The sequence below is a fragment of the Artibeus jamaicensis genome, unplaced genomic scaffold, assembly GCF_021234435.1.
Source record: "Artibeus jamaicensis isolate MK-2021 breed Jamaican fruit bat unplaced genomic scaffold, CSHL_Jam_final contig_391, whole genome shotgun sequence".
In the NCBI taxonomy this organism is placed as follows: Eukaryota; Metazoa; Chordata; class Mammalia; order Chiroptera; family Phyllostomidae; genus Artibeus; species Artibeus jamaicensis.
Window position 1 is genome coordinate 7,700,749 of NW_026521814.1, and position 25,465 is coordinate 7,726,213.

Here is a 25,465-nt window from a genome sequence, read left to right on the forward strand (position 1 = left end):
GAAATTCTATCACTCTTGAGAGCTAAATTTCAGTGTACACATATAAGGGGGGACTCAAAAAAGCCTAAAATTTATAAATTTTATAAATTTATTTATAAAAAACTGTGTATTTATTCTTATATGTTTAAACTTCAGCCACTTTCAAAGTACTCCCCATTTGACACAATGCACCCATTGAGACTTTTTTCCACTGCTCAAAACAGTTTTTGAAGTTGTGAATTTTTGGTGCTTTTTATGCTTCTGCCATTTTTTGTTTCACCTCTTCCACATTGACAAAACATTTCCCTTTGAGGACTTTTCCATCCCAGGAAACAAAAAAAAAAGTTGCTCAGACTGCAATCCCATCAACAATGTATTAGGGTCCCCTCTTCTCCACAACCTCCCCAACACTTGTTGTTTGTTGCATTGACTGCTATGACCACTGTGGAAAACAGTATGGAATTTTCTAAAAAAACTAAAAATGGACCTGTCTTTTGATCCAGCAATTCCACTGCTGGGATTATATCCTAAGAACCCTAAAACACCAATCCAAAAGAACCTATGCACCCCAATGTTCATAGCAGCACAATTTACAATAGCCAAGAGCTAGAAGCAACCTAGGTGCCCGTCAGTAAATGAATGGGTCAAAAATTGTGGTACATATACACAACGGAATTCTATGCAGCAGAGAGAAAGGAGGAGCTCCTACCCTTTGCAACAGTATGGATGGAACTAGAAAGCATTATGCTGAATGAAATAAGCCAGGCAGTGAAAGACAAATACCATATGATCTCACCTTTAACAGGAAGCTAAACAATGAAACAAACAAGCTAAACAAAAACAAAGACACTGAAATAGAGAACCAGGGGACAGTGACCAAAGGGGAGAGGGGAGGGAATTTCAGGGGGAAAAGGGGAAGGATTTACAGGAACAAGTATAAAGGACACATGGACAACAACTAAGGGGGGTGGAAATGGGAGGGAGGTGGGGAGCACTAGGGGGGGTGGGCTGGGATGGGAGTAAAAAACAGAAAACTGTACTTGAACAATAATTAAATAATTTTTTTTAAAAAGTTGCTCAGAGTGAGACCAGGTGAATAGGGAGGGTGGGACACCCAGGTCATGCTGTTTTTTGGTCAAAAACTGCTGAATATTCAGTGTGATGCAGGCAGGTGTGCTCACAAATCGCCCATCATGAAATGAGCAAATGCATTGAGTCTTCCAAAAAAATTTCACTGAGGCCGAACTCAGCCTCTCATGACAATACCAGTTGGTACACTGCTACAAATGGGATCCTAGAACACTCAATGGGGGAGCCTATACTACAAGAGACCCACCCTCCAGAAGATAATTCCGTTATTTTTGGGTCCCCCCCCCTTGTATATATAGGGGTGAGAAAAAAGTTTATAGTTGTTTGTATGGAAAATACAATGGTTAGTAAATTAATAATAATAAAAGACTAAAATTGTTTGTATACTCAAAACTATAACCTACTTTTGCCAACCCGTGTATACTCTGGCCCTGACACTGGGGACAATTTATTAGAAATAAAAAACATATAGTTTGCTTCCTCTCTATAGATATAAAATTTGCATATATAGGCACAACCATTGATGAATATGTTCATTTCTTCCATGGAAGAATTTATCTGAAGTTGGAGACTGCAAGTCTTGGTGCATCCAAATGAACCACATTAATTAGCCAAATCTCAATTCATTTGAAAACACTCATCCCCTGGAGACTTAGAGTTCAATGTGTATCCAAGGAATGGAGAGGCACTGGGGAGAGCAGAGAGGAGAGTCTCACTTTTCATTGTTAGCACACAAGAATTGGGTGCTGGAGCACATGGGCAAGCAGTGGGTACTGTCCCCCAGCTGGACGGTTTTGAAGTCATCTGGACACTCGCAGGTGAATCCTTTCCCTCCTGCTGTGATGAGGCAGAGATGAGAACAGCCACCGTTGTTGGTACCGCAGGGATTATTCACTAGTGAAAGAAGAAAGAAAATGTTCACTCACTTAAAGAGAACACTGAGCACAGATGAGATGATTCCCCACCTCATCAAACTCATCACCTCTTAGTAACAAAAATAATTAGCCCAGTTTCATGCTTTTTCCAGAAGTTTGTAAATAGGACAGATGAGAGAGCTGTATAAGCAAGTAATCCTGGGCTTTGAGAAATTGATTTTTGTACTATCGGACGTGAGACGTACCCACTGGTGTTTGGGGCTAAAAAATATGTATTTCTCAAAGACCTAAGAGAGGAGGTGGGAAACTTAATTTATACTCATGTGTCTTGAACCAAAGTTAAACTTGTAATTTCCAGCAGATGGTATGTTCTCTCATTCTAAGGATACAAGTAACAGAATATGGCCAAGGACAAGGTGGTGGATACACTGAGCAGCATTTGCACTAATTTTCTGGGCTGCCATTGCAAATAAAGATGAATTTGAACTTCTGCTAAAATAATACGAAGAATATTAACTTCAGGAAAAAATATTTAGTATCTATATTTTGCCAATTCTCATATTTCTTATTTCTAATTTTATCACATGTTTTAGCAAGACACCACAACAGGTCCACAAATGGTCCATAAAATCTACTGCACCCCCACCAAAATATACGCCAGACATTCACTGGACTTTCTCTAAAGTATGAAATGCTTTAATTGCATGAAGAGGAACATAAATTCACAAATAAAAATTTCTAACTTATGATAAAGTGAAATGAGCTGCACTCAATATCTTTACCTTCTGGAAGACAACAAAAACATATTCAATAGACAATACAATGTTGTATGCAAGAGGAAATTTAATAAATGATATTTTATAATTATAATTCTATTCTAAACATCTCTCTTTTGGGGGGCTTTTTAAATTTTTATTTTAATTGTTCAAGTACAGTTTTCTGCTTTTTACTCCCATCCCAGCCCACCTCTCCAGCCCTCCCCACCTCCCTCCCATTTCCACCCTCTCTTGTTTTTGTCCATGTGTCCTTTATACTTGTTCCTGCAGACCCTTCCCCTAAACATTTATTCTGGACCAATCATTTCAATAGATTGATCTCAATATTAAGAAATAATTGTTATAACTGCATCTACATAATTATATCTCTGAGGTAGAACAATTTATTGTGGTTATATAGGAAATGTCCTAATTTTTCTAAAGTGTTTTCTTAAGTATTTAATGCTGAAATGTCATATTTTTAATTCATTTAAAAATACATCAGTAAATCCTTTGTATATTTTGGAGATTAAACCCTTGTCTGAGGTATCATTGACAAATATGTTTTCCCATATGGTTGGTCCTCTTTTTATTTTAATACTGTTTTCTTTAGCCATGCAGAAGCTTTTTATTTTGATGAAATCCCATTTGTTTATTCTTTCCTTGATGTTCCTTGCTCTACGGGACATATCAGTAAAAATGATGCTGCATGAAATATCTGAGATTTTCCTTCCTATGTTCTCCTCTAGGACTTTAATGGTGGAAATGGGAGAGAGGCGGGGAGCACTGGGGGGGTGGGCTGGAATGGGAGTAAAAGACAGAAACTGTACCTGAACAACAATTAATATAAATAACTTTTTTAAGTTAAAAATATACATCAATGCTCCAACCAAAATAAATAAAGTAAATATGGCAACATAAAAACTGTTAATTCTTACCAAAAGACAAAAAACAAGATTAATTTTTAAGACTAGAATCAGCATTAAGAAAATGTTATAAGCAGCCTTTCCAACAGAAGAATAAACTCTACAGGTATTTCCATGCCCTCAACTTTCAGCACGTGCTCTGTAGAAAACACTGACAGGTAACACCATTGCCTTTCCAAATCAGGATGTTTATGATGAAAGAAACAAGATGTCATGCACATGAATCTGAAGCGACTAGTCAAACTTCTGGGTCATCTGCTCACCTATCGGCTGCCTGTACGGATGGTACACGTGGATGTCATATGGCTTATGTGTCGTGTTCACCAGCATCACCCTGTTCGATCCATCGTATTTGTTTCCCTTTTCAACCGTCCTGGTATTCCAATCTGTCCAGTAAATAGTGTCTTCGAAAATGGTAATGGCAAAGGGGTGAGACAGTATCCCGTCATACACTACGTGTCGATGGCGGCCTTCCAAGTCAGAGTACCTGGGGGAGGAGGAAGAGTCACTCGGTGAAGATAACTGCTCTCCTTTAACGCCTTTAAGGATAGAGAGATTAGCAAATTAATAATTCCAACTTCCAGAGGTAACTGAAGCTGAGATCCTCCATAAAACTCCTCATCTTTAGTTAAAACAAAGAATAAAATTACAGGATATTTGGACTGAACAAAAGGTGTAAAAGTTGAAAAAAAAGTGATGTCTTAAAAATAGGAATGGCCAGAGGAGTTTAAATAATCACAAATTTCTAACCACAGCTGCTTTCCTGCAGATGCAGCTGGTTCCACTGTCACAGGTTTACAATTTCTTACACTGAAGTTCTCCAGGAAGCATCATTTGATATCCTGGGATGAACACCCTTCTTGTGTCCTAAGTCATCAGAAGGAATCAGAGGATAGCGACACAAAGCTGGAATTCTGCCTTCTCGTGAACATTTCAGGGGAGAAGCTGTACTAGGAGACAGCTGGATTCTCCATATAACCTGAGTGGCATATACTAGCTGCACTAAAACTACAGATCAGGGTTGACTCTGCGTGTACTGACAGACCATTTATTATTAATCATGCCCTTGGCACTTTTAATGAGTACTTTTCCAGAACTTTGCGGAGGAAGTTCTCTGATTTCAGTCACGGAGCATCCACATCCAAATATCTAGGTCCTCTAGTTTTGTCTCATTCATTTCTATGAGTCTGTCAGAATACTGATATTTCAAGTATTTTTAAAGTTTGGAGCAGACCCTAAAAGTCAAACAGGAGACTAAATGAGCTGTCAACTAAGAAACCTGATGATGTTAGCCATGCAATGTTAGAAGTATTCTCCAAAACATCATAACTGATGGTCTTTTAGGAAACGTGGAGACCTTGGCCTCTATTGATACGACTGCAGATAAGCACCCAGAACTTAATCACTATTGGTTTCTTTTTAAAAAAATCATTGACCAGAAAGTAGTCTTGAGACACTTCCTTTCAGTTCTTGCAGGATCTCTGTGTGAAGACCTCAGGCTCCTTTATGAGTATTTTTTTTTTGTCACATGCACAACCACAAGCACAGCAAGAAGGATGTGGTGGCACAGCCCAACAGGTACGAGAAATGCACACGCTTTATGAAAACGTATTTGCTTACGTGGTCCATGAAACATGTATCTGAACACAAACACTTCCCCCACCCCACCCCGGGAGCTGATCGAGTCAACATGGCTACATGAATCTTAAAGGTTCATTCAGTCCCAGATCGCAGCGCCTGGTGTTATGATTTGACCTTTCGACAGCAACCTATTGTCTGAATTTTAGAATCCGAGTACACAGGTTTCACAAAAAGCGAACAGAATATTAAATAGTGAGAAAATTCCTTTTTGCTTCTAATGCTCCTTAAAATACTATCTATGTATACACTGTCAATTTCAGCTAAACTTACAAAGCTTTTAAGACTGAGAATAATCTACAAGTCCTAAAGGACAACACGAATCCAACAGTAAAGTTGCTGAAGTTTCTTTGAACAGCTTAATGCTTCTACTAATTCAAAATGAGATTTTATGAAATGCTAAATTCTGTGATATTTTTTCAAAAAGAGAATACGTATACCATGGGAAGAGCCAAGGGTATCACCATCTACACATTACATTGAAAAGGTACAAATAAATATAAATAAACTAGAATTCATATTCTACTTATTATGACCGAAGTTGAATTCTACCTAACAGTGAGTTAGTATCTGTTATGGAAAATTCTGCAAGAAGAATGCTAAAGACTGCCTTAGTATAAAAACAAGAAAGAATCCCTAACACATCACACGTCCAAACCCTGATAACCTTCAATTTCCCAAGTCTCCTTTCCTACCAACCCTAAACATATTTTAAAACTAAGATTATTAAGGTAATTTCAAGGGCCCTGGCTAGTTTGACTCAGTGGGTTGAGAGCCAGCCTGAGAACCCAAGGGTTGACAGTTCCATTCCTGGTCAGCGCACATGCCTGGGTTGCATTCCAGGTCCCCAGTAGGGGAAGCAAGACAGGCAACCAGCCATTGATGTTTCTCTCCCTCTCTTTCTCCCTCCCTTTCTCGAAAAAGAAATGTTAAAAATCTTTTAAAAAAAATTAATTTCAAGGGACTGAGTTCAAAACAAGTATTAGGGAGCAGCAGCGGGTAGTGGCACAGCCTGTCAAAACAGTCCAGTGTCCCAGGACGGGGGTGGCAAAGAGTCTTTATCACATGTGTCAGCTGCGGAAAGCTGTAGAGAAACATCCCAATTCAGCAAAAGAGAGTTCTGGGATTGATTCACTTTGTCCGCCCTGAGCACTAGAGAGAGCACCGGAATGTGTGCCGGGTTCCTTCCCTCTCAGTGGTATGTCTCTAGCAGAATGTGGAATTCGAGAACTTCAAAAATATCCACACTGACTTTGGCAGCAAAATAAATTTAACACAATGACAGAATTTTAGAAGGCCTGTAACTAATGAGTTAACGCAACCCCATGCTTTTGAATGTAACAGGCTGCAGATCGGGGCACCTGTTCGTAAGTGCTTACCCAGAAGAAATTACTACAATCTAACCAGAACATAACTAACAATGCCCCAAATAGACATGTACTGGTTGGTCAAGAAAGTATATTATCTTTCTTACAATGAGAATTTTTCACTGAACAGTATAACATTTAACATACTTTTTAAAAATTACCATTTTACAAGAATGATTTGAATGTATTATCATATTGAATAAACCACTACATAAAACATATCATTATACTTATCAATAAGTGAGTGCACAAAGTATTTTAGGAGAAATCTTTTTTACACTCTTACTCTTTTTCTTTCTTTACATAATAAAATTTATTAATCATGTGTTTGGGAGGGAAGAGAAAAATAAAGGGATAAGAAATTAAGACAGATTGAGCACTAAACTGACTACCATAGAGGAGAGATTATTAGCTCCACTTTTTTTTAAGATGGAAAAAAAAAAAAACAATAAGAAGTGAAAACACGTGATCTGTATGACTTCAAGGTTCACTCCCTTCCCACCGGACCATGCCCGAGCTCAGTGAATGGCCGATAGGCAGTTCTAGAAAAGAGTGATCTCAGAGACCAGTGAGAAGCTTCCTGGCAACACAAGCCTGGTGTTTGGAACAAACAGTTACTCAGTGGGCTTTATTCTTTTCCATATACGTACTCAATATAACCCAGGTGAGCATCTGCCCAGTAGAGTAGATCGTTGGTATAATCAATGGTGATGCCATTGGGCCACTCTAACTTGGTAGAGATAATCACAGACTTGTTGGCCCCGTCCATGCCTACTCGCCCAATGTAGGCCTTGTGAGCCCAGTCTGCCCAGTACACATACCTGTGGGAGGAAGCACAGAGGGTCAGCTCCTGAAGCCAAAAGAAGTCAGTAGCCACAAGACATGGCCCTTCTCCAATTAGATAAATAAAGTTTACATTCTAAAGAGCTTCTTAGAAAGGAAAGAAAACTAACTAATAGAATATCATCTAAAGGGGGATGGTATACAGAGAATGCTCAAGAGTAAATGCAATTAACTGGGGATTTCAATGGACTTGGCCGGGAAAGTCCAGTAGAGGCGAGTTATTTCTTTTACCAAAATTTTGTCCATGTAGCCAAAAATTGTGACTTGAAAAGTGAAATGGTGGCATGGCAAAGAAAACAGAATAACTCATGAATACCATTAGAATAAGCCATGCTTTTACCCATTACACGAAACCATTTACCAGGTAGAAAAAGGAGACAACAAATCCCAGCAAGATACTGGCCTTGAGATAACAGAGGCAGAATAAGGGCATGAAAGAAGAGCCCCAGATTACAGGGAGACAATACCCATATTGAGGGTGAAGGACAATTCCTCTGGGATTATCAACGCAGAAGGTGTTATTGGCATCCAAACAGTGCTCCACCAGCTTGCGGCGGTACCGACCATCAAGGTCAGAGACAGAGAGGCAATTCAGGTAGGCATCCACCCAATAAAGCTTTCTGAAATGGAGAGCCAAGAGTTACTGACCCAGGAATCTTTTTTGTGAAACAGTGCATATTTAACCACCCAACTCTCTATCCAAGCTACCTTGGAATCACACATACAACTGTTAAAAGGCACCTTTCCCCCACTACCCAGCAAACAAGGGTAAAGGGGGAAAGCTGACCTTCCTGCAATGGGACAATGGAAGACGCAAGACTGTGTGCCACAATTCCCACTTTAAGATGATGTCACATGAGGAATTCTGGGTCCACACCTCAAACAAGGATTCTGGCTTTACTTTCTTCATATTTAGTTCTGTTCCTGCAAGTCTTTAATTGCTATGCTTTTAGACACCTAGTAGGGCCATAAAATACTCATATCCACATAGTCAATATTTTATTCATTATTCATCAGGCACTTATTGAGCACCTAAAGTAGGTCAGCTACTATTCACGTAGAACTAGGGAGCAAACGCCCCAACCCCTGTTTTAGGATCTTTACCCTTAAACAGAGAAGAAGCGGAAGAGTTCCCCTGTAGGTCTGGGCTGACTGCCGCACTATTAGCAGTGTACCTGCCTGCATCTTCATTTCTGTTAACCACAAAGCCAACTACTATATGCTGCCAAGTTCCTGACCGATTCGACATTCAACCAAGGTGTTTAGAAGTGTGCATGATTTGATCAAATCTAATTATCCCTTGCCTACGTTAAAGAGCCTCAGTTTCTAGAAGGACTCAGAACAGAAGTTGCAGATTAGCCTCTCTATTTCATAACCAGCACAGGCTGGGAATGAGTACTGTTGTAAACAAGCCTGTGAACTCGGGAGAACAGGGTCTGCTCTAGAGCCCTGGTACCTGGCACAGCGTCTGACATGAAGCAGTTTCAAATGACTGAAATTACTGGTGAATGCATGAGTCATCCCTCACCCCAATCTCCAGGTAACTGAATGGCCAGAAATAGCAGAGGCCTTTTCTCCTTTGTGATGCCCCCCCCCAACGATGATAGCACATTCTTAAAATCACTAGATTTTAGGCTCTGTGGCATCCCACCTGAGCATCAGGTATACAACAGAAGAAAAAACCCGTGCAGAAGCATTAAATGTATCCACACTATTAACCAAGCTGAAAAAGACCAATTCCCTGTTAAGACGAAAACAGGTTTGTTCCTTTTTTAAATTAACTTTTATAAAGCTCCTCAGGGTTTTCTTACCTGGCAACCCAGTCTACAGCCAGACTTTCTGCAGCTGGTAGTTTGTGCTTCAGGATTATCTCCCTGCTTGTCTTATTCAGAAACATTCTCTCAATAACTTTTTTCTCTATATCAATCCAGTATAACCTCTTCTCTACTCGGTCAAAATCCAGTGCCACAGCATTGCCCAGTCCTTGCAAAATGAGGGAGTAAAAGGAGCCATCTACAGTTAGATTTCTCAAATAGTAACGGTTGCTGAAAATGAGATAGGGCTCAATGTTGCTGTTCTGCCGGCAGCTCTTCCCATCGGGCTCCCGGATGTAGCCGGGGGCACACTTACAGATGTAAGAGCCCATTATGTTCTCACACTTCTGGCTACAGACAAAGGGCGTCTCCTCGCACTCATCAATATCGCTGCAAGTCCGCTTGTCAGACATAAGCTTGTAACCAGGATGACAAGAACAATAGAAACTGGTTAAGGTGTCTGTGCAGTTTTGGTCGCAGCCACTGAGGGAAGGATCATTGCATTCGTTAATGCCTGTAGGTAAAAGAAAGTCATTAGAAAACCTAAAATACCAATGATGGATCCACCATGATGACCCAAAGTCAACATTTCCACCGTAAAAGCGCCAATTCTCAATGAATCGTGCTAAAAGTAGACAGACAATAGGGATTTCTCAAGGCTCTTGATTTATTCAAAAGTCATTGTTTTTCCAACTTCCTCCCCAACTTAGTCCCTCACCAGTGGTTTTAACAATACAACTGACAAGCTTACATTTCCCTTCAAAACCTATACCTGCCAAACTTCTTTTAATCAACAGTTTTTAAAGTAAAATGTCAGGGGAGAGGAGGAGAAAGACAAATGGAGGAGACCCGGCCATCAGGGTGCTGGTAAAACAGGCCTGGGGGCGGGGAGGAGGGAGCACCCTGGTACGCAGCATCTCCGACTTCAGCAGTGTGACTACTCACATCACGGCAGGGTTCAGGGGGCCAGTGTGGCACCACCGACACTGGTCCAGTGTCCAGTGCATCTGGGAAGAGATGCACACATGTGGCTGTCCCGTGAAGGGATAAGATGCCCGCACTCCACTGAGTGCGCCTTTGGCCCGTCCTGTGACACGTGGCTAAACTCACACAAAAACTATCTACCCTGGGAGGACAGCATGTTCTTATTAATTTTAAGTTTTATAAATTCCAGGTGGTTTCCTGTGGAAGTTGGGGTGAGGGGGAAGTTAACAGTCTCCCATTCAATCGCCTGAGGATGAAAGTGAACAACAGGCTATGAAATCCTTGCCTCGGGGCAGTTCAAGCAACAAGTCATTCCAAGGGTTCAAAGAGAATGAATGTTGTCTGCCTTGTGTAACAATGCTGCTAGGTACTAATGGTCTGACTTTGCTCATTTTCTCTTCTCTGTAATGAGCTGCCTAACTCATGGACAAGTCCCTATATAGCAAGTAATCTTTGCCTTTGACAAACAAGAAATAATAATTTTCTACCTAGAGGACAGACAGGAAATTCCTGATAAGTCATAAAGGGTTAAGAATTCAGTTTCCAGCCCTGGCTGGTGTAGCTCAGTGGATTGAGCGCAGGCCTGTGAACCACACAATCACAGTTTGATTCCCAGTCAGGGCACATGCCTGGGTTGCAGGCCAGTTCCCAGCAGGGGACCCACAAGAGGCAACCACACATTGATATTTCTCTCCTTCTCTCCTTCCCTTCCCCTCTAAAGATAAATAAATAAAAGTCTTTGAAAAAAATAAAAACCTTCAAAAAAAAAAAGAATTTAGTTTCCCCAATTTCTTTTCCCAAATCTTCTGTTATACTCACCACATCCTTTCTCATCGCTGTTGTCAAAACAGTCATCTAGGTGGTTGCAGACCCTCACCAGGTCGATGCAGTTCCCGTTATCACACCTGAACTGATGAGGGGGGCACGTGGGCTCTGGGGTGTGGCACAAGTGCCCCAGCTCATCAGAGTCATCTCCACAGTCGTTTTCCCCGTCGCAGATGTAGCCCTTGTAAATGCAGAACCCATTCTGACAGGTGAACTGATTCTCATTGCAGGTGGGGTATAAGCAGTCCCTCTCGTCGCTGTAGTCACCACAGTCGTTGTGCCGGTCACACCTGTGTTATGAGACCCAGTACGGCTCTGAGAGAAAGTCTCAACTATCTCCTCCACCCAAATGACAGGTCAGCCATTTCCATCACAAGATCATCAATGTCATCGACCTCTCCTCCCCCAGCACCTTCACCCTCCCCACCAATCTCTGGCAATAGAAGAATAGAGTATTTAGCATTCTACCCAACTTCCCCAGGTGCTGGTTGCTACCATTGGAAATGTGGGTTTAGAGCTATTTAAACAATTGCATTCATTTTCCCCAGTGGACAAAATAACTAACTGCAACTTTTATAATTTTTGTGTCCATCAGATCCACTCATCAGATAATGACACAGCTTATGGGCACAAGAAATATCCTGGCTACATAGCTATACACTAGAAGTGTCCATATGCAAGTACATACTCATATACTAGAAGTGTCCATATTCAAGTACATACTCATAAGATGTGTACTATATATTATAAATAATGAGGCTATTGGGTGTGGCCTATAAGAACACTTATCTTCTGATTGAAGTCGTGTTTTGCATTAACAGTCCTGTTACTTCCATTTTTCATTATAATACCCCTGCCACCTACCATGAGATGTGACTGGTAATGACGATGGGGAGGAGGAAGACTAGTAGGCTAGCATAGACTACTGTCAAAGGAAAAAGGCATTCCATAGTTCTAGAAGCTACCTTGGAACCTAACATTCGTAGGCTCTGTGAAGACCATGTGGTTTCCCGCAATCCTATGAACCAGACTATTCTTTTTTCTCTACATTGTTGCAAGATCCTATGAGTCATAATTACTGAAAGCAATCTTGTTAACAGTAACAAAACTCATCTTAAGTCTAAAAGAATCTTCAGTAAAGGTGGGCAAAACTAATGGCTGACAATTCATAAAAGAATTTACTATGGAGCCATAGAAGTTAGAGGCAGAGCATTAAAAGACATTAAGACATCAAAGCCAAGTGTTGTCAATTTTACAACTCATCTATGGTCAGGCCTTCTAATCAGCATTCCCATCCACAAACCTAGGACACTGTCATTGTGATTTATACCAAAATGTGTGTGTATAACTGTAAAGAACTGTGATCAATGCAAGTTAGCTCAACTCCATTTGGTGTTCTGGGAGCTATAACTCATTTCCAAATGATTTAAGATGCCAATGCTTTCTCTACTCTCATTTAAATGCAACCCAGGAGGGAAAAAATAAGTCATTTAAGTAAGCAAATCACCATGTTTTTAGACACAATTGCATGTCAGCATTGCAGCAAGCTGCTCACAATACAGTCATATCCAGATTCTTCAGTAGCATCAGGAATGAGCCAAGGGAAAAAAAGTCGGTAGGAAATATGATCCCTTGTACCACTATACCAAACAGGGAGTCCCCACTCTGCCAAGCAAGCAAGAGGGTACATGTTCACAGTGTGTTTTAGTGGAGGATGCTGGCACTTAAGGCACAGAACTTGGAGTGGTTTAGACCCTATAGCCCAGGTTTCCAGATGAATGGTCCTCCTTCTCTTTTGCCATAGCCCTTGTCAAAAGCAACTCAGAAAGCTCAGTGGGGGGAAAAAAGAGAGGGAGAGAGGAGAAAAGGAAGAAAAGATAAATGAAATCAATAAAACTCTTATGGGGCAGGTAAGTCAGCTGCTAGATCATAGTAATAAAGAAGGCAGAGCTCAGAAAAGTCAGAAATAACCTAGATCGAATTTCAGACCCGACATAATAATTCCACTCCCTAGATCCTAGCCCAGGTTGTCAGAATATATCAGAGACTAAGGATACTAGATATTTACTGGGCTCAGGAGAACCAAACATCAGTAAACATAACTCTTGAGCAAGTAGGGAGAAAATATAAAGATTTATTCTCTTTCTCATACAAAGGCTAAAAATCTACAGATCACATCCACATCAGTTAAATGTAGACAAACCACATGTAAAGAAAGTTCACTAAAAAAAAAGGGGGGGCAGGAAAACAGCTCCTGAATGTCTTCACATTGTCAGCATTCAAACTGCCACCTCTCGGCAATGTTAGGGTGGGCTTCCTTGGGGGAGGAGCCATCCCACAAGAGCGCATCATCTAGACAACATTTATCTACCTCTTTAATCTCTACCATTTGTGGTCATAATGTCATGTTTCTGGTCCTTCCACATCCTTCACAGAAGAGAACCCTGTCTGGCATCCTCAGGACCACCACCAAGAGCACAGGGTTCTGCCCCCTGCTCTACCCCGTAGTGCCTCAGGGTCAGGGAAGGGGCTGCTGCCATGGCCCCAGAAGCCCTGCTGCTCTGATCTTGTGCCAGCTTCACAGATATTTTTCTTCTCTGTCCCTAGTAGGATGTAAGCCAATGTCCTTGTTCCCTCATTATGCATTTCTGACCTTGGCACATGCAAAAATCAAAATACTTCATACAAAAATTCAGATTTCCAACTTCTTTCAAACAAAAGAGCAGGGGAGATGCGTCCCTCCTGCCTCTCCCGCGGGATGCTGGATGCTGGATGCTGGATGCTGGATGCTGGATGCTGGATGCTGGATGCTGGATGCTGGAGCGCGCCCTCAGTTTACCTCCCCTGCCTCTGCCCATTGTTTCACTGACCATGAGCCTAAGTGCCAAGCCACAGTCAGCATCGTTCTTACACCGTTAGCTTCCTCATTGCACAGAGAAGAAAGTGAAGCACTTCTTTCCCCCAAGCCTTTACTCCGAATCGAAAACCAAGAAAGTCATTTGCTTCAAGAAAAACCTGTGCCTATAGCCCACCCTCTTCACTCATCTCCCTGGGCCCCTGGGGAAGGTCACAGCGTGGCTGCCATGAGCCCCAGGCCCTTTCATCTTCACGAGCCCTTTCCTTCGTAAAAACATTTGAAGTTATAGTTAATGACAACACTGATATAAAGGCAGATACACCTATTAATACTACCTATTAAACTACTTTCTTTGACTTAAAATTTCTCTTTTTCTCCTTGTGATTTTGAAAAAATCAAAACACGTCACAGCCCCCTTAAAAGGACCCTGAGCCAAAGGCAGCGATGCCACCAGGCCCACGGCCCACCCATCGGATCGGTCAGCTCTGCCCCAGTGGGTGGTCGAGGTTTACAGGGAAGTTTTTAATCCCCCTTCACCTGTAGGAGCCGGGGACGCACTGTCCATTGCTACAGGTGAAATCGTTTTCAGAGCAAGACCCCCGGGTGCAGTTCTGCCGCTCATCGTAGCCGTCGGCACAGTCCATGTCCCCGTCGCAGACCCAGGACTGGGGGATGCACCTCCTGGAGGGGGGCGCGTTGTTCACACAGAGAAACTCGGAGCTGGAGCAGTTGTGTTTCTCTGAAACAAAGCACGTGAGCATCAGAAACCACGCCAAAGCACGTTCTAGCAGTCAGAGTCTTTCTAACCCATTACAGTCTAAGAGGGGAAAGGAAATGAGAAAACAGATGAAAAAATCAATTATGGTCATGCTAGGTCATAATAAAAATGCCTCCAAAAATTCCATTGTAATTGTTTTGGACTTTGGATTTTTTTTTTCAGAAGAAAGAAACAGTAAAAACCTCACATGGTTTTCCATAAAAATAAGATCCTACTCTTTCCTTAGGGCTTCAGAAAAAAACTCTCAGTTTTGTTAATTGGATACCAAAACATGCCTCACATTTGATAACATGTTTTAGCTTACACGGTGTCACCACACAAACACATGTGAGACAGGTACTTGTATGTGAACTCCACAGGTGAGGAATTGAAACTCAGAACGGTTAAGTAGGCAGCTCACAGTCACAGAACTTTTTAAAGAGCTAGGGCTTCAAACCTAGGTCTGTTTTCCCCCAAATCTAGTACTTTTTTCAAACTACATTAAGCTACCATCCTAAGTACAAATAAGGTGTATAGGAGAAAACACACACCAACAAGGGTTATCAGAACCCATGGCACTGTTAGGAAAGAGATGAGACACAAGTTTTATAAGCATTGATGCCCCAGAATAAAAGAAGAGCTACGTTGTTGCTTAATCTCGTGGTGGGTGAATAGGAGACAGAGGAAAGGGGTCCTGGGGAGGGGAGGCAGGAGTTCCCGCCTGTGCAGCTGCCAACCACCGTCTCAGGGGAGGAGCATCTGTGGAGCTCAGGACAACCGTGCCCCTGGCACAGGAGGTAATGATCAAATGCGAACAGCGGGGAGCCGTTGTTCTCATGGTTCTACCACGGAAAGACAACTTTTCTAAGACACTTCAGCTAAGAGCTGGCAATGCTCCGTTGGTAGTGAAAAATGGTGTTCCTCAGCGTGTTCAGTAACCCTTCTCCAAACAACAGCTCTAAGGTAACGGATGAAACTAGAGGCGTAATTAATTGCTACACTGTTGAAGCTGCTATTCATGTTAAGTGTGGCCAACTGAGCTCTCTTTATCTGCTCTAGGAATGTGGGACATTGTTTCTCTCAGTTAAATGCAAGAGAAAAAAACAAAATTTAAAATCATTTTTCATTACTTAGAGGTATTTAAGTACATGAGAGCAAAAAAATCCCACAGTGGAAAAATTACAATAACTTTCTATCAGCGTGTGTTTGCGTAAAGAGGAACTGCCTGACAATCATACGCTCCAAAGACAGGAAAATGAATCTAGTGAGTTTCCCTGGAAGGTGACGTGGCGGAGGAATGAACTGGTTTCACTCACCACAATGGTGTCTTTCATCCTCATCGCTCATGTCCCCACAGTCGTTATCACCGTCACAGATCCAGTCTGCTTGGATGCACCTCCCAGTGTCACACCTGAACTCATCGCTTAGGCATGTTGACTCGCTGTACACTGAAAACAAAAATAAAAAGTTCTCTTGTTGCAGCAAATATCTGCATCCCAAAAATCGTGGGAGAAGCCTGCTCTAGGCTTCTCATGCAAATTCTTTAATCGTATCCCCATATGCTCCTGCTAACCAGGGACCGGTAGACCAGGGACCCCACAAAATGAGCCTAAGGCAAAAGAAAAGTTAACTTTATAAAAAATACAGCACAAGGATAACAGTAAGAAGAAACAGGACCTTTAATAAGCTGGTAAAAAGAAGTGCAGGTAGATTCGGGCTTTGGAAGAGACATCCTTTCTGAAACAGCAATACCGCTTCTAGAAATCTAGCCCACAAAAATCTTGCCACATTCTACGCACAAAGAGACTTCTAGAAGGATGCTGAAGGGGTTCCAAACAGGCCTCTGTAAGATGTCCTTCTTTGACATGCGAGTTATTTTGAGCTGAAGGCAATCAAGACCCTATGGGCTCAAGAGAAACGTTTTCCTCTCCCTTAAACAATTTAAATTGGGCAGGGGGTGTCTTGCCCATAATGCAAGTATTCACCGGAAATAACATTCTGTGATCTATCAATAAGGCAGAGTAAAACTTCTAATTCCCAAATATCTGTTCTTCTTATCATCCTGCAAAGGAGCTTCCCCTCTTCTCGATTCCCAAGAAAATTTACCTCCCATCCTTAGCTCAGAATGCCTTATACACCTCAGTTCAAGTTTCTGTCTCCGAACCTCTCACGTGTGTGGAGTATCTGACTCTTTCCTGCATATGGGGTGCCCATGTGTATGCATGGAATTAGTCTGGTTATTTTCCATTAATAACCTGTGTCATGTACATTTGATCATTACACCAGCCAAAAGAACCTATAAAGATAAAAGAAAATTTCTTCCTCTCCCACAATGTTCATTCCAGCATTATTTTTCAAAGTGAGAAAAATGGAAATTACCTAAATGTCCATCAGTGAGGAAATGGGTAAAAACACACAGAGTGTCCCTACTGTGGAGTGACATTCTGCAGTGCAATGAGGTGGAGCTGTATTTGCTAACACGCTGACATGTGTTCAGCTAAAAAAAAAAGTGGGGGCAAGTGGCAGAAAATGTATACATAGTAAGATCTCATTTGTGTTTTAAAACCTACTTATCAGGGTGTGTAGATAAATGTAAGAAGACACTCCCCCTTAATTGTGATTATCTCTGGGGAGTGAGAGTATTAAAGAAGGGTGGAGAAATAAAAATTTTACTCTTTTGTATACATCTTATTATTTCTTTAAAATAATATCACTGCCTATTGTGAGACAGTATTGATATATAGATTTTGTGTTTATCTTCATATAGCTATCGCTGTGACCTTGGTTCCTATAGATATGGAAACTACTTATCCTTCACATATTTTAACCAGTAGTTCATATATTTAAACCAATTTATAATACTATTCTACTCATATCACTTCACTTATGGATCCTCCAAACACTATGTGCCATTTGTTCTCTACAAAACTTTCCATGTTGGGGGGAAAAAACACTTGGCAAAGGCTTCAAACAATTACTTCCCAACTATTAGTCACTGAATTTAAACCTGAGAGAAAAGAGAATAGAAAATCCTCTAAATTCAAATTATGCAAATGGTCCTAAGAAAACCACCACAGAATAAAAAGGTTTACATATGATGGCATTGCTACAGTGATATATAATAAAGGAAAAACAGAAGCAATGTAAATGCTTAGAGTAAAGGCAATCAACTCAATGAGGATCAGTGGAATATCATAGGGCTATTAAAAAGGAGTGTAAAGACACTATCACAAGGGTCAGCAAACTCTCTCTTAATCAGCTCGCAAATATTTCAGGCTTATAGGTCACACGTACTTTGTCTCATCCACTTGACACTGCCGTTGTAGCACCTAAGCTATTGTAAACAAAATAATTGAATGTGTGACCACATTCTACAGTAATAAAACTTTTTTATAAAGATAGGAAGTTGGCCCGTTGCCGGTTTGCCAACTACTATACAGCAGTATCAAAATCAAAGTAAAATATTTTATCTCTGTATTTTTATAATTATGTAAAAACAATGTGCATGGATATAGATTAGAATTTGCAAATGTAAATTGCAGCCTCCAAATAGACAAATAAGCACAAACATCTCCAGGAATACAAAAGCATCCTCAGAGCTTCTTGGAAAGATCAGACAGCATAAGACAGCAAAAGCTGGCAAACAGGCAGAAGAGGAAGAGGATATGTGCCCATAACATGCCCCAGACTCATGTATGTGATGAGCCTACTGTCTGTATCCTCCCCACAGGCTTGTGGGTCAGAACTCAGCCAATTCAAAGCCAACCATAATTAATCGAGTTCTACAAGCCAGGCACCATATTAGATGCATCACCATTGGTCAGCAACCTCCATATCCTGACAGCAGCCCATACCCTGCCCTGCACTAACATGTTCTTAATGATCATCTGCTGAGAGGTTGCAGCACCGCAGCCGAGAGCAGCAGCAAGGAGTGCAAACCTTCAGCAGCTGTGACTGTCCTCTGTGTCTGGAGGAGCTGGAAGAGTTTCTCTAGCTGCACCGTAATGCTTTCCATGCTTGCTCACTCTCTTACCACAAGTAGCAGGTTCATCAGAGCCATCAAGACAATCTCTTTCTTGATCACAGTACCAATGGCTAGGAATACAGGGTCCAGAGGTGCAGTGGAACTCATTGCTGCTGCACGTGTGAACGGCTGTTGGAGGAGGGAAAGATGATAAAACCCATGAGCAAGACTCCCGCTTATTCCCACCAGTCTGCACAACCTGCCTGTATCTCTGAACTGAACAAATAATTGCCAAGAAAGGAAGACCAAGGCCTGCTCTTTCAGAAAAATGGAATTTTGTATATTTCCTTTCCATAAAGAGGAAGGAATATGAGGGAGAGAGAAGGCAAACAATACTGCCCCAACTTTCCGAGATATTTTTTCCTAGATTTGATAAATTCCAAAATAAATTGTATGTGTTAGAAATACTGAAGAACTGCTCTTTTGATACATAGAAGACTTGCTTCTCTATTATAACATAAACTTAAATAAATTCTATTGAAATAATAACTAAAAGCAAAAACAGCAATATGACCATATCTGAGCTCACCCCACACACAACCTTTAGTTACATTAGACCATGATTCTAGAGGGTTAGCAAAGTTCTGCTCTTATTCATCCTTGTTATATGTGGCTTTTATTTGAGTAAAAGGATTCTGCCTATATTTAAACACTGGCTCTTTTCTCAAGTAACCTTAGGTAGCTCTGGTCATATGTATTTTCCAAATGGTTATGTGGTTACAAGCCACAATCAAGCCTTACTATTCTTCTGCTCTACAAGGCTTCCGAGCTTTGGCCCATGATATCTGACAATTTGCAGGAGTAAAAGCACTGCTCAGGAAGCAGAAGTTCCTAAATTGTCAGTAGTAGCTCCAATCTGTGTGTCCCTAGCTGGTGGCTGTGTCTGAATTCTGCTTCTTCTTGTGGTTGTTACTACAACTGACTCTTGCTCTTGAACTGTAGATTGGCCTGGTGACAAACATAGACTCTTAAATCATGTATCTATTTACACTAATAGTCTCAAAGTGATCAAGCTTAAGGAAGGCCTTTTAATTTGAACTATAAATATAAGAAATTGTTTGATTTAACCAAATTGCTAAATATGAAATGAGGGTTTCTGAAATTTAAACATACTTAAAATTAGAAAAAAAATTTTTCAGTTACTGACGGCTACTATAATCATATTAAAAATAAATGCAGGGGTTTAACGTGCAAGTTTTGCCTGGAGTTCCTGAAGACAAAAGGCCTTCAACTCGGGCAGAAATGGCTGTGTGACTGAGGGCGGTCACACACCAGAGCAGGTCTCTAGAGGAAATTCTTGGAGTCGGGCCTCCAGCCAGGGAACAGAGAGAAGGGGCTTCTTAATCCACTCCAATCACATCCTAAAGTAATGCCTACTGCATCTACTTACAATGTCAGACAGAACGACAAATTAAAATTTGCCCAGACTCCCAGCCCATGTATGTGTGTATTAGCTGAAGATGAACATCCCTGGAACCACAGAAAGAGAAGCAGGCTTATATTACCGCAGAAAGTGGGGTTTTCGTCACTCATATCTCCACAGTCATTGTCTCCGTCACACAAGTAAGAACGAAGAATACAAATATTTGTAGAGTGACACTTCGTGAATCCCGACTGGCAAGTGCGATCAGCTTGAAAAACACAACCAGATACACATTCAGAATATATCCACCACACATATACCATCAAGAAAGCCCACAGTGACAGGTCTGACAGTGTGGAATCTGAGCCACCAGAGGGGAGGCATTTTCAAAGCTATTACAGAGGCAGGATCCATTACATTCAAGTCACACCACAGATTCTAGAGTAAAAAGAGGTGTTTCCAGCTGAAACTGCATGGAGAGGTGGGGAGGCTTGCTTTGTAGTTTAAATCATTTTCATTATTTAATAGCATCAACAAGGGGCCCAATGCTTGGGACTCTTTTGTAAGTAGAGTTACATAAAACTCTAAGTAATTAGAGTTACATAAAAACTCCCAACTCTACATAATCTATGGCATATCCACACAATGGGGCAATGTGTAGCTATAAGAAGGAATAAAGAAGATCTCTCTCTATAATGTAAAGAATGATGGTTTGATCTCTAGGACCTATTAGTAGTAAGAAAGCACAATGCAAAACAGTAGACAATGGGGTGTGTGTGTGTGTGTGGAAAGACTAGGAGACAGATACACTTATATTAACAACAATAAAAAATAATGAAAAGTGTCACCCCAATGGACAGATTCAGTATGGAGGGACAAGACACAGAGGACAGGGATGTAAGACTTCTGTTACTATACCTCATCAAATAATTTTCACATTAAAGCCATGTACATTGCTGTGAATAAATAAGAACAAAATAAAAATGGAAAAAAGAAAAGCAATTCCTAAATTTGGAAATAGTTAACAAAAAAGTTAATGGTGAATCAAGTTGACAGCCAAACCATATAGAGAAAAAAATTCAAATGTCTTTGAAACCAAGATTTTGACCTGGTTTCAAAATCCAGGGATTATATATACCCCCAGAGGGATATAATCTGAGAATATGTAGGACCTCAAGTCTTAAATTACCCTTAGTAGACTTACTGGTATAGTTTGTGTGGGCATTTGAAATTATTTAAAAATAAAGCAAATAAGCCTTTATATTAATGCATTAGAAATCAAGATTTTTAGCTTAGAGAAGGAAGAGAAGTGATTATAAACTCTAAGTAAAACACCTATAATTTTAAAGTAAAAGGAAAAATACTGATATGAATTTAGTTTTTCCCTAAAAAAGTACCTCCTACCTCGGTCCAGTGAAAAGGCCTAGAAGCAACGAAAGCCAAACAGGAGTGGGGAACTCCCAGACCATGGCCATTTTACACACCACAAAGGAACTAAGTCTCCTTGCATAAGAGGTCATTCCAGGTCTAAGATAGGCATGTACAGGGTTAAGCTATGGAGGACTGACTAGGTAGGCCTTGTCAAAATAACAAAGCAGCGGACTTAGCAGGGCTCCTGCTGGCCTGAGATAGGAAAATTGAACACTGAAAAGAATAGATTACTTCAGAGCATTAAAACTCATAAATCATATAAAAATCAATGAGTTTAATATAACACTAAAAACAAAAAAAGTCATGCCCGTGGCTCACCAACTCAGTTCCCTGGGAACTGACACGCACAGGGAAACAACCCAGCATTCACCCTGCAGACTTGTAAGTCAGGATGACAAAACAGTTGACAAGGGGAGTTTCTTCTACATGGACCTTCAGCTAATAAGTGTGGAGGGAATAACTGGATTTTTAAATGCCTATTTTGTTATGAAGGGTTTATGGAACAACCATCCATTGATGTCTAAACCACTGGGTAAATGGTCAATGGGAACTTCCTAAGGGAAGATTCAGGCTGACTTCTAAATCCATTAATTGATTCTATCATCACATAAAGCAGAACAACCAAGCACTATGTGCCTCATGATGAGATGCAAGAGGAAATACTCAGTTTCACCTGTATAGTATTCTACCCAAAGAACTGAACTTCATGTATTCAAACCTCTAGGTCTGAATTCCAGTTAGCAAGAAATAAGAGAGATAAAATAACAAATTAAATAACTCAATTATGCAATTAGTCAAATTCAGAATATGGAACATTCCACAAGACAAATCAATGGCTTTTTTTAAAGTGGGAACCATTGTGGCATAAAAAACAATAAAGATTTATAACAATCAATATTAATGTGTAGACCTTGCCGGAATCTTATTTTGAATACAGCACTGTAAAAAAACATTTCAGATAAGTGAGAAAATTTGAATATGGACTCAGTACGGGTACACATTAAGTACTGTTGATTTTGCTAGGCATTATAATGGCATGGTAGTTGTTTTTCAAAATGTCTTTATCAATAATATGCGTGTCTGGGAGTTACCTTAAAATACTCAGAAAAAGGCTAAAGGAGATAGAGACAGATTGGCCACTTGTTGATAAATGTGAAAGCTGGGTGATAGGTATATGATGCTATTCTTTCTGCTTTGGTGTGTATTTAAAATTTCTCATAAGAAAAGTTATTTTTAAAAGCACATCCAAATAATATTTCATGTAACTCTACTTACAAAAGCAGCAGAGCTTGTAGATATATCATAAAATGAAAATATATTTGGACTTACACTCTGCTCTTTTGTTTTCACAAGATGCTAAAGTGCAAATCCCAGACATTTTAGAAAAATTAATAAATTATAAAACAATTTACCAGAAAAACTAAAAAGACAAATCATTTTCATTAACACCACACTATACAGTTTTTACACAACAAACATTAACCACAACACATTTATGCAATAATTTTTTTGTCAGTAACTATTGGTAAAGCTTTAAAACAATCGGGAATTTTGCCAAGTGAACTTCTCATCTGGCAGATACATAAACCAAAGATAAAATATTTAAGGTTAAAATAGTCAATGGTTTTATGGGTCCATAAATTTAGGCAAATAATTCTAATGTTAAGTAGAGTTGCTTTTAAAAATCAGTTAGTAAAATATATTAAATGAAATTTATGTTTTGGATGAATACTTAGTTCACTGTTTTTTTAGAAAGCCCACAGTCCAAGACGTCAGACCCCAAACCAACGACAAGTACTTAAGATGAACTTACGGCAATTCCTCTCGTCTGAAGTATTGTTGTCATGGCAGTTGTTTACACCGTTGCAGACCAAGTCAAGAGGTATACACCTTTTATTATTGCAAGTAAATTCTGTGGCATCGCACTCAGTGAACTGGCACCCTTCCTCGTCACTGTTGTCCCCACAGTCATCCTGGTGATCACAGCGATAACGATACGGGACACATCGCCCATTGCCACAGGTGAAGGCTGTCGAACGGCAGGTGTGAAACGCTAAGGAGGAAAAAACACCAGAGGAACCTCTTGATTTGAGCATCATCCTAATTTCTCAAAAGATACAACCAAATAAAACAGACACTTAAGAGTTTACCTTCCAAGGCAAAAACGGCTGCAAAATGGATGGCATGCAAATTGAGATAACACTTTATTAAATTAGTTAGATTAAGCAAAATATGATGTACGCTTTTTTTTTTTAAGCCACTGAAGTATTTTAAGCAAATGGTGAAGTCACTCTGTTTGTCTATCTCTCAGTCCCAGGAAAGCATGTGAATGCAGTTTCTTCTGTAACAGAGTCTGCTACAAAAAGGTAACTAACTTCAGAACTTCCTGAGATGGTCTCCTCCTGTGTTTTACTTACTCCATTCAGATGCAACCTGAATACTGAGAGTGGTTTCAATAAAATTACTGAATTAATAATCTTTCTGCTACTTAAATTAATAAAATGATAACAATCACCTATTGGAGTCCTTAGTTCCATGATAAGTCATGTTTAATATGCATCAAGCCTTCTGCTGTGTTTTTTATATTGTTTCTCTTATGCCTCACAAGAATCCTAGTAATGGCTCCATTTTACAGATGAGATGTCTGAGGCTCAGAGAGCTTGAGTGACTTTCCCAGGCCATGCAGATTGTGTAAATGGCATAGCCAGGATTTTAACTCAGCACTTTTGCTTTTAACTACTACAGAGGGGCTTCCTGATGACGCTGTTCCATGGCACATATATCAGCTTATATGTGGTTTAGCACAAACACGGTCTGGCTTCTCAGAGTAACTGCTTCTCAGCTCTAACGGGATGCTTTGGCACAGACTGAATATAGTCCCACACAGCAGTGTTCTGCACCAAACACTTGCATTAAGGCAACCTTAGCGCCAGCAAAACTTCCAAGAATCCAACTCACCACAAACGCTTTCCAGCTCATCACTGTTGTCACCACAGTCATTTCTGTTGTCACACTTCCACTGCTCCGAGATGCAGCGCCCATTGAGGCAGGTGAAATTGGAACCAACACACCGCATGCCATTGTCCGCAATGCAGTGCTTATTGTTGTTGGCCAGGTACCAGCGGCCCTCCTGTGGGCACTGGCACTCGGCGCCACTTGGACCTGGAGAAAAGCAGGCCCAGAAAAAGCCGAAGGTCTGTGTAGCAAACAGTCATATTTTCTCCCCCAGAATAGCACTTGGTGACAGCCTCTATATTAAATGTGCTACAAGACAAGCCATGGAAACTGCTCCCGTCAACCTTTCAATAATATTCTGAGTCATTTTTTCATCAAGAACTACCACCAATTAGCAAATGTGGCTAATTCACCCCAATCTTTAAACAACTCCTCATCTACGCTGAAACAATGACAAGGAATCTGCCTTCTCAGCAAAATCTGCAAAGCAATGGTATTAAAAGGCACATCTTCCTACGAATCTGTCGTTCTCAATAAAACCCTAGAAGTACATATCACACATCATATCATCAGAAATATTTCCAGATAAAGTGCTTCTCAGATAAGATCAAATTCAAGGAGTTCATCATCACCAAGCCCTTATTATATGAAATGTTAAAGGGACTTATCTAAGAAAAAGAAGTTAAAGAAACATGAACAGTGAAAGGACAACAAACTCACAGTTATTAACAACCACACCTAAAATGAAAGCAAACTAAAAGGACAGCTAGATCAGGAGTGGAAACATAGAAATGAAGATCTCAAGGAGATCAGGTTAGCAACAGGGGAGTGGGAGGAGGAGAAAGGGGGAGAAGGTACAAAAAATAAGTAGCATAGACAGTAGATAGAAAATAGATGGGGGGGCAAGAATCGCATGGGAAATATAGAATCTAAAGAACTTGAGACACATGGTCATAAACTAAAGGGGGGGTTATGGTGGGGAC

At 40.5% G+C, this 25,465-nt stretch overlaps 1 protein-coding gene across 1 annotated transcript in view; it reads right to left on the bottom strand.

The window, feature by feature from the left end:
- Window positions 1–25,465, bottom strand: part of LRP2 (LDL receptor related protein 2) — a 191,487-nt gene that overhangs the window by 42,722 nt on the left and 123,300 nt on the right. The window contains exons 43-54 of the mRNA XM_053665167.1: window positions 24,486–24,689; window positions 23,341–23,580; window positions 20,239–20,364; window positions 18,743–18,862; window positions 16,026–16,157; window positions 14,490–14,691; window positions 11,090–11,385; window positions 9,284–9,800; window positions 7,940–8,092; window positions 7,280–7,450; window positions 3,888–4,111; window positions 1,785–1,962 (exon numbers count right to left, since the gene is read on the bottom strand). Of these exons, the coding sequence (XP_053521142.1) occupies window positions 1,785–1,962; window positions 3,888–4,111; window positions 7,280–7,450; window positions 7,940–8,092; window positions 9,284–9,800; window positions 11,090–11,385; window positions 14,490–14,691; window positions 16,026–16,157; window positions 18,743–18,862; window positions 20,239–20,364; window positions 23,341–23,580; window positions 24,486–24,689 (2,563 nt within the window). The remainder of the gene's footprint in view (window positions 1–1,784; window positions 1,963–3,887; window positions 4,112–7,279; window positions 7,451–7,939; window positions 8,093–9,283; window positions 9,801–11,089; window positions 11,386–14,489; window positions 14,692–16,025; window positions 16,158–18,742; window positions 18,863–20,238; window positions 20,365–23,340; window positions 23,581–24,485; window positions 24,690–25,465) is intronic.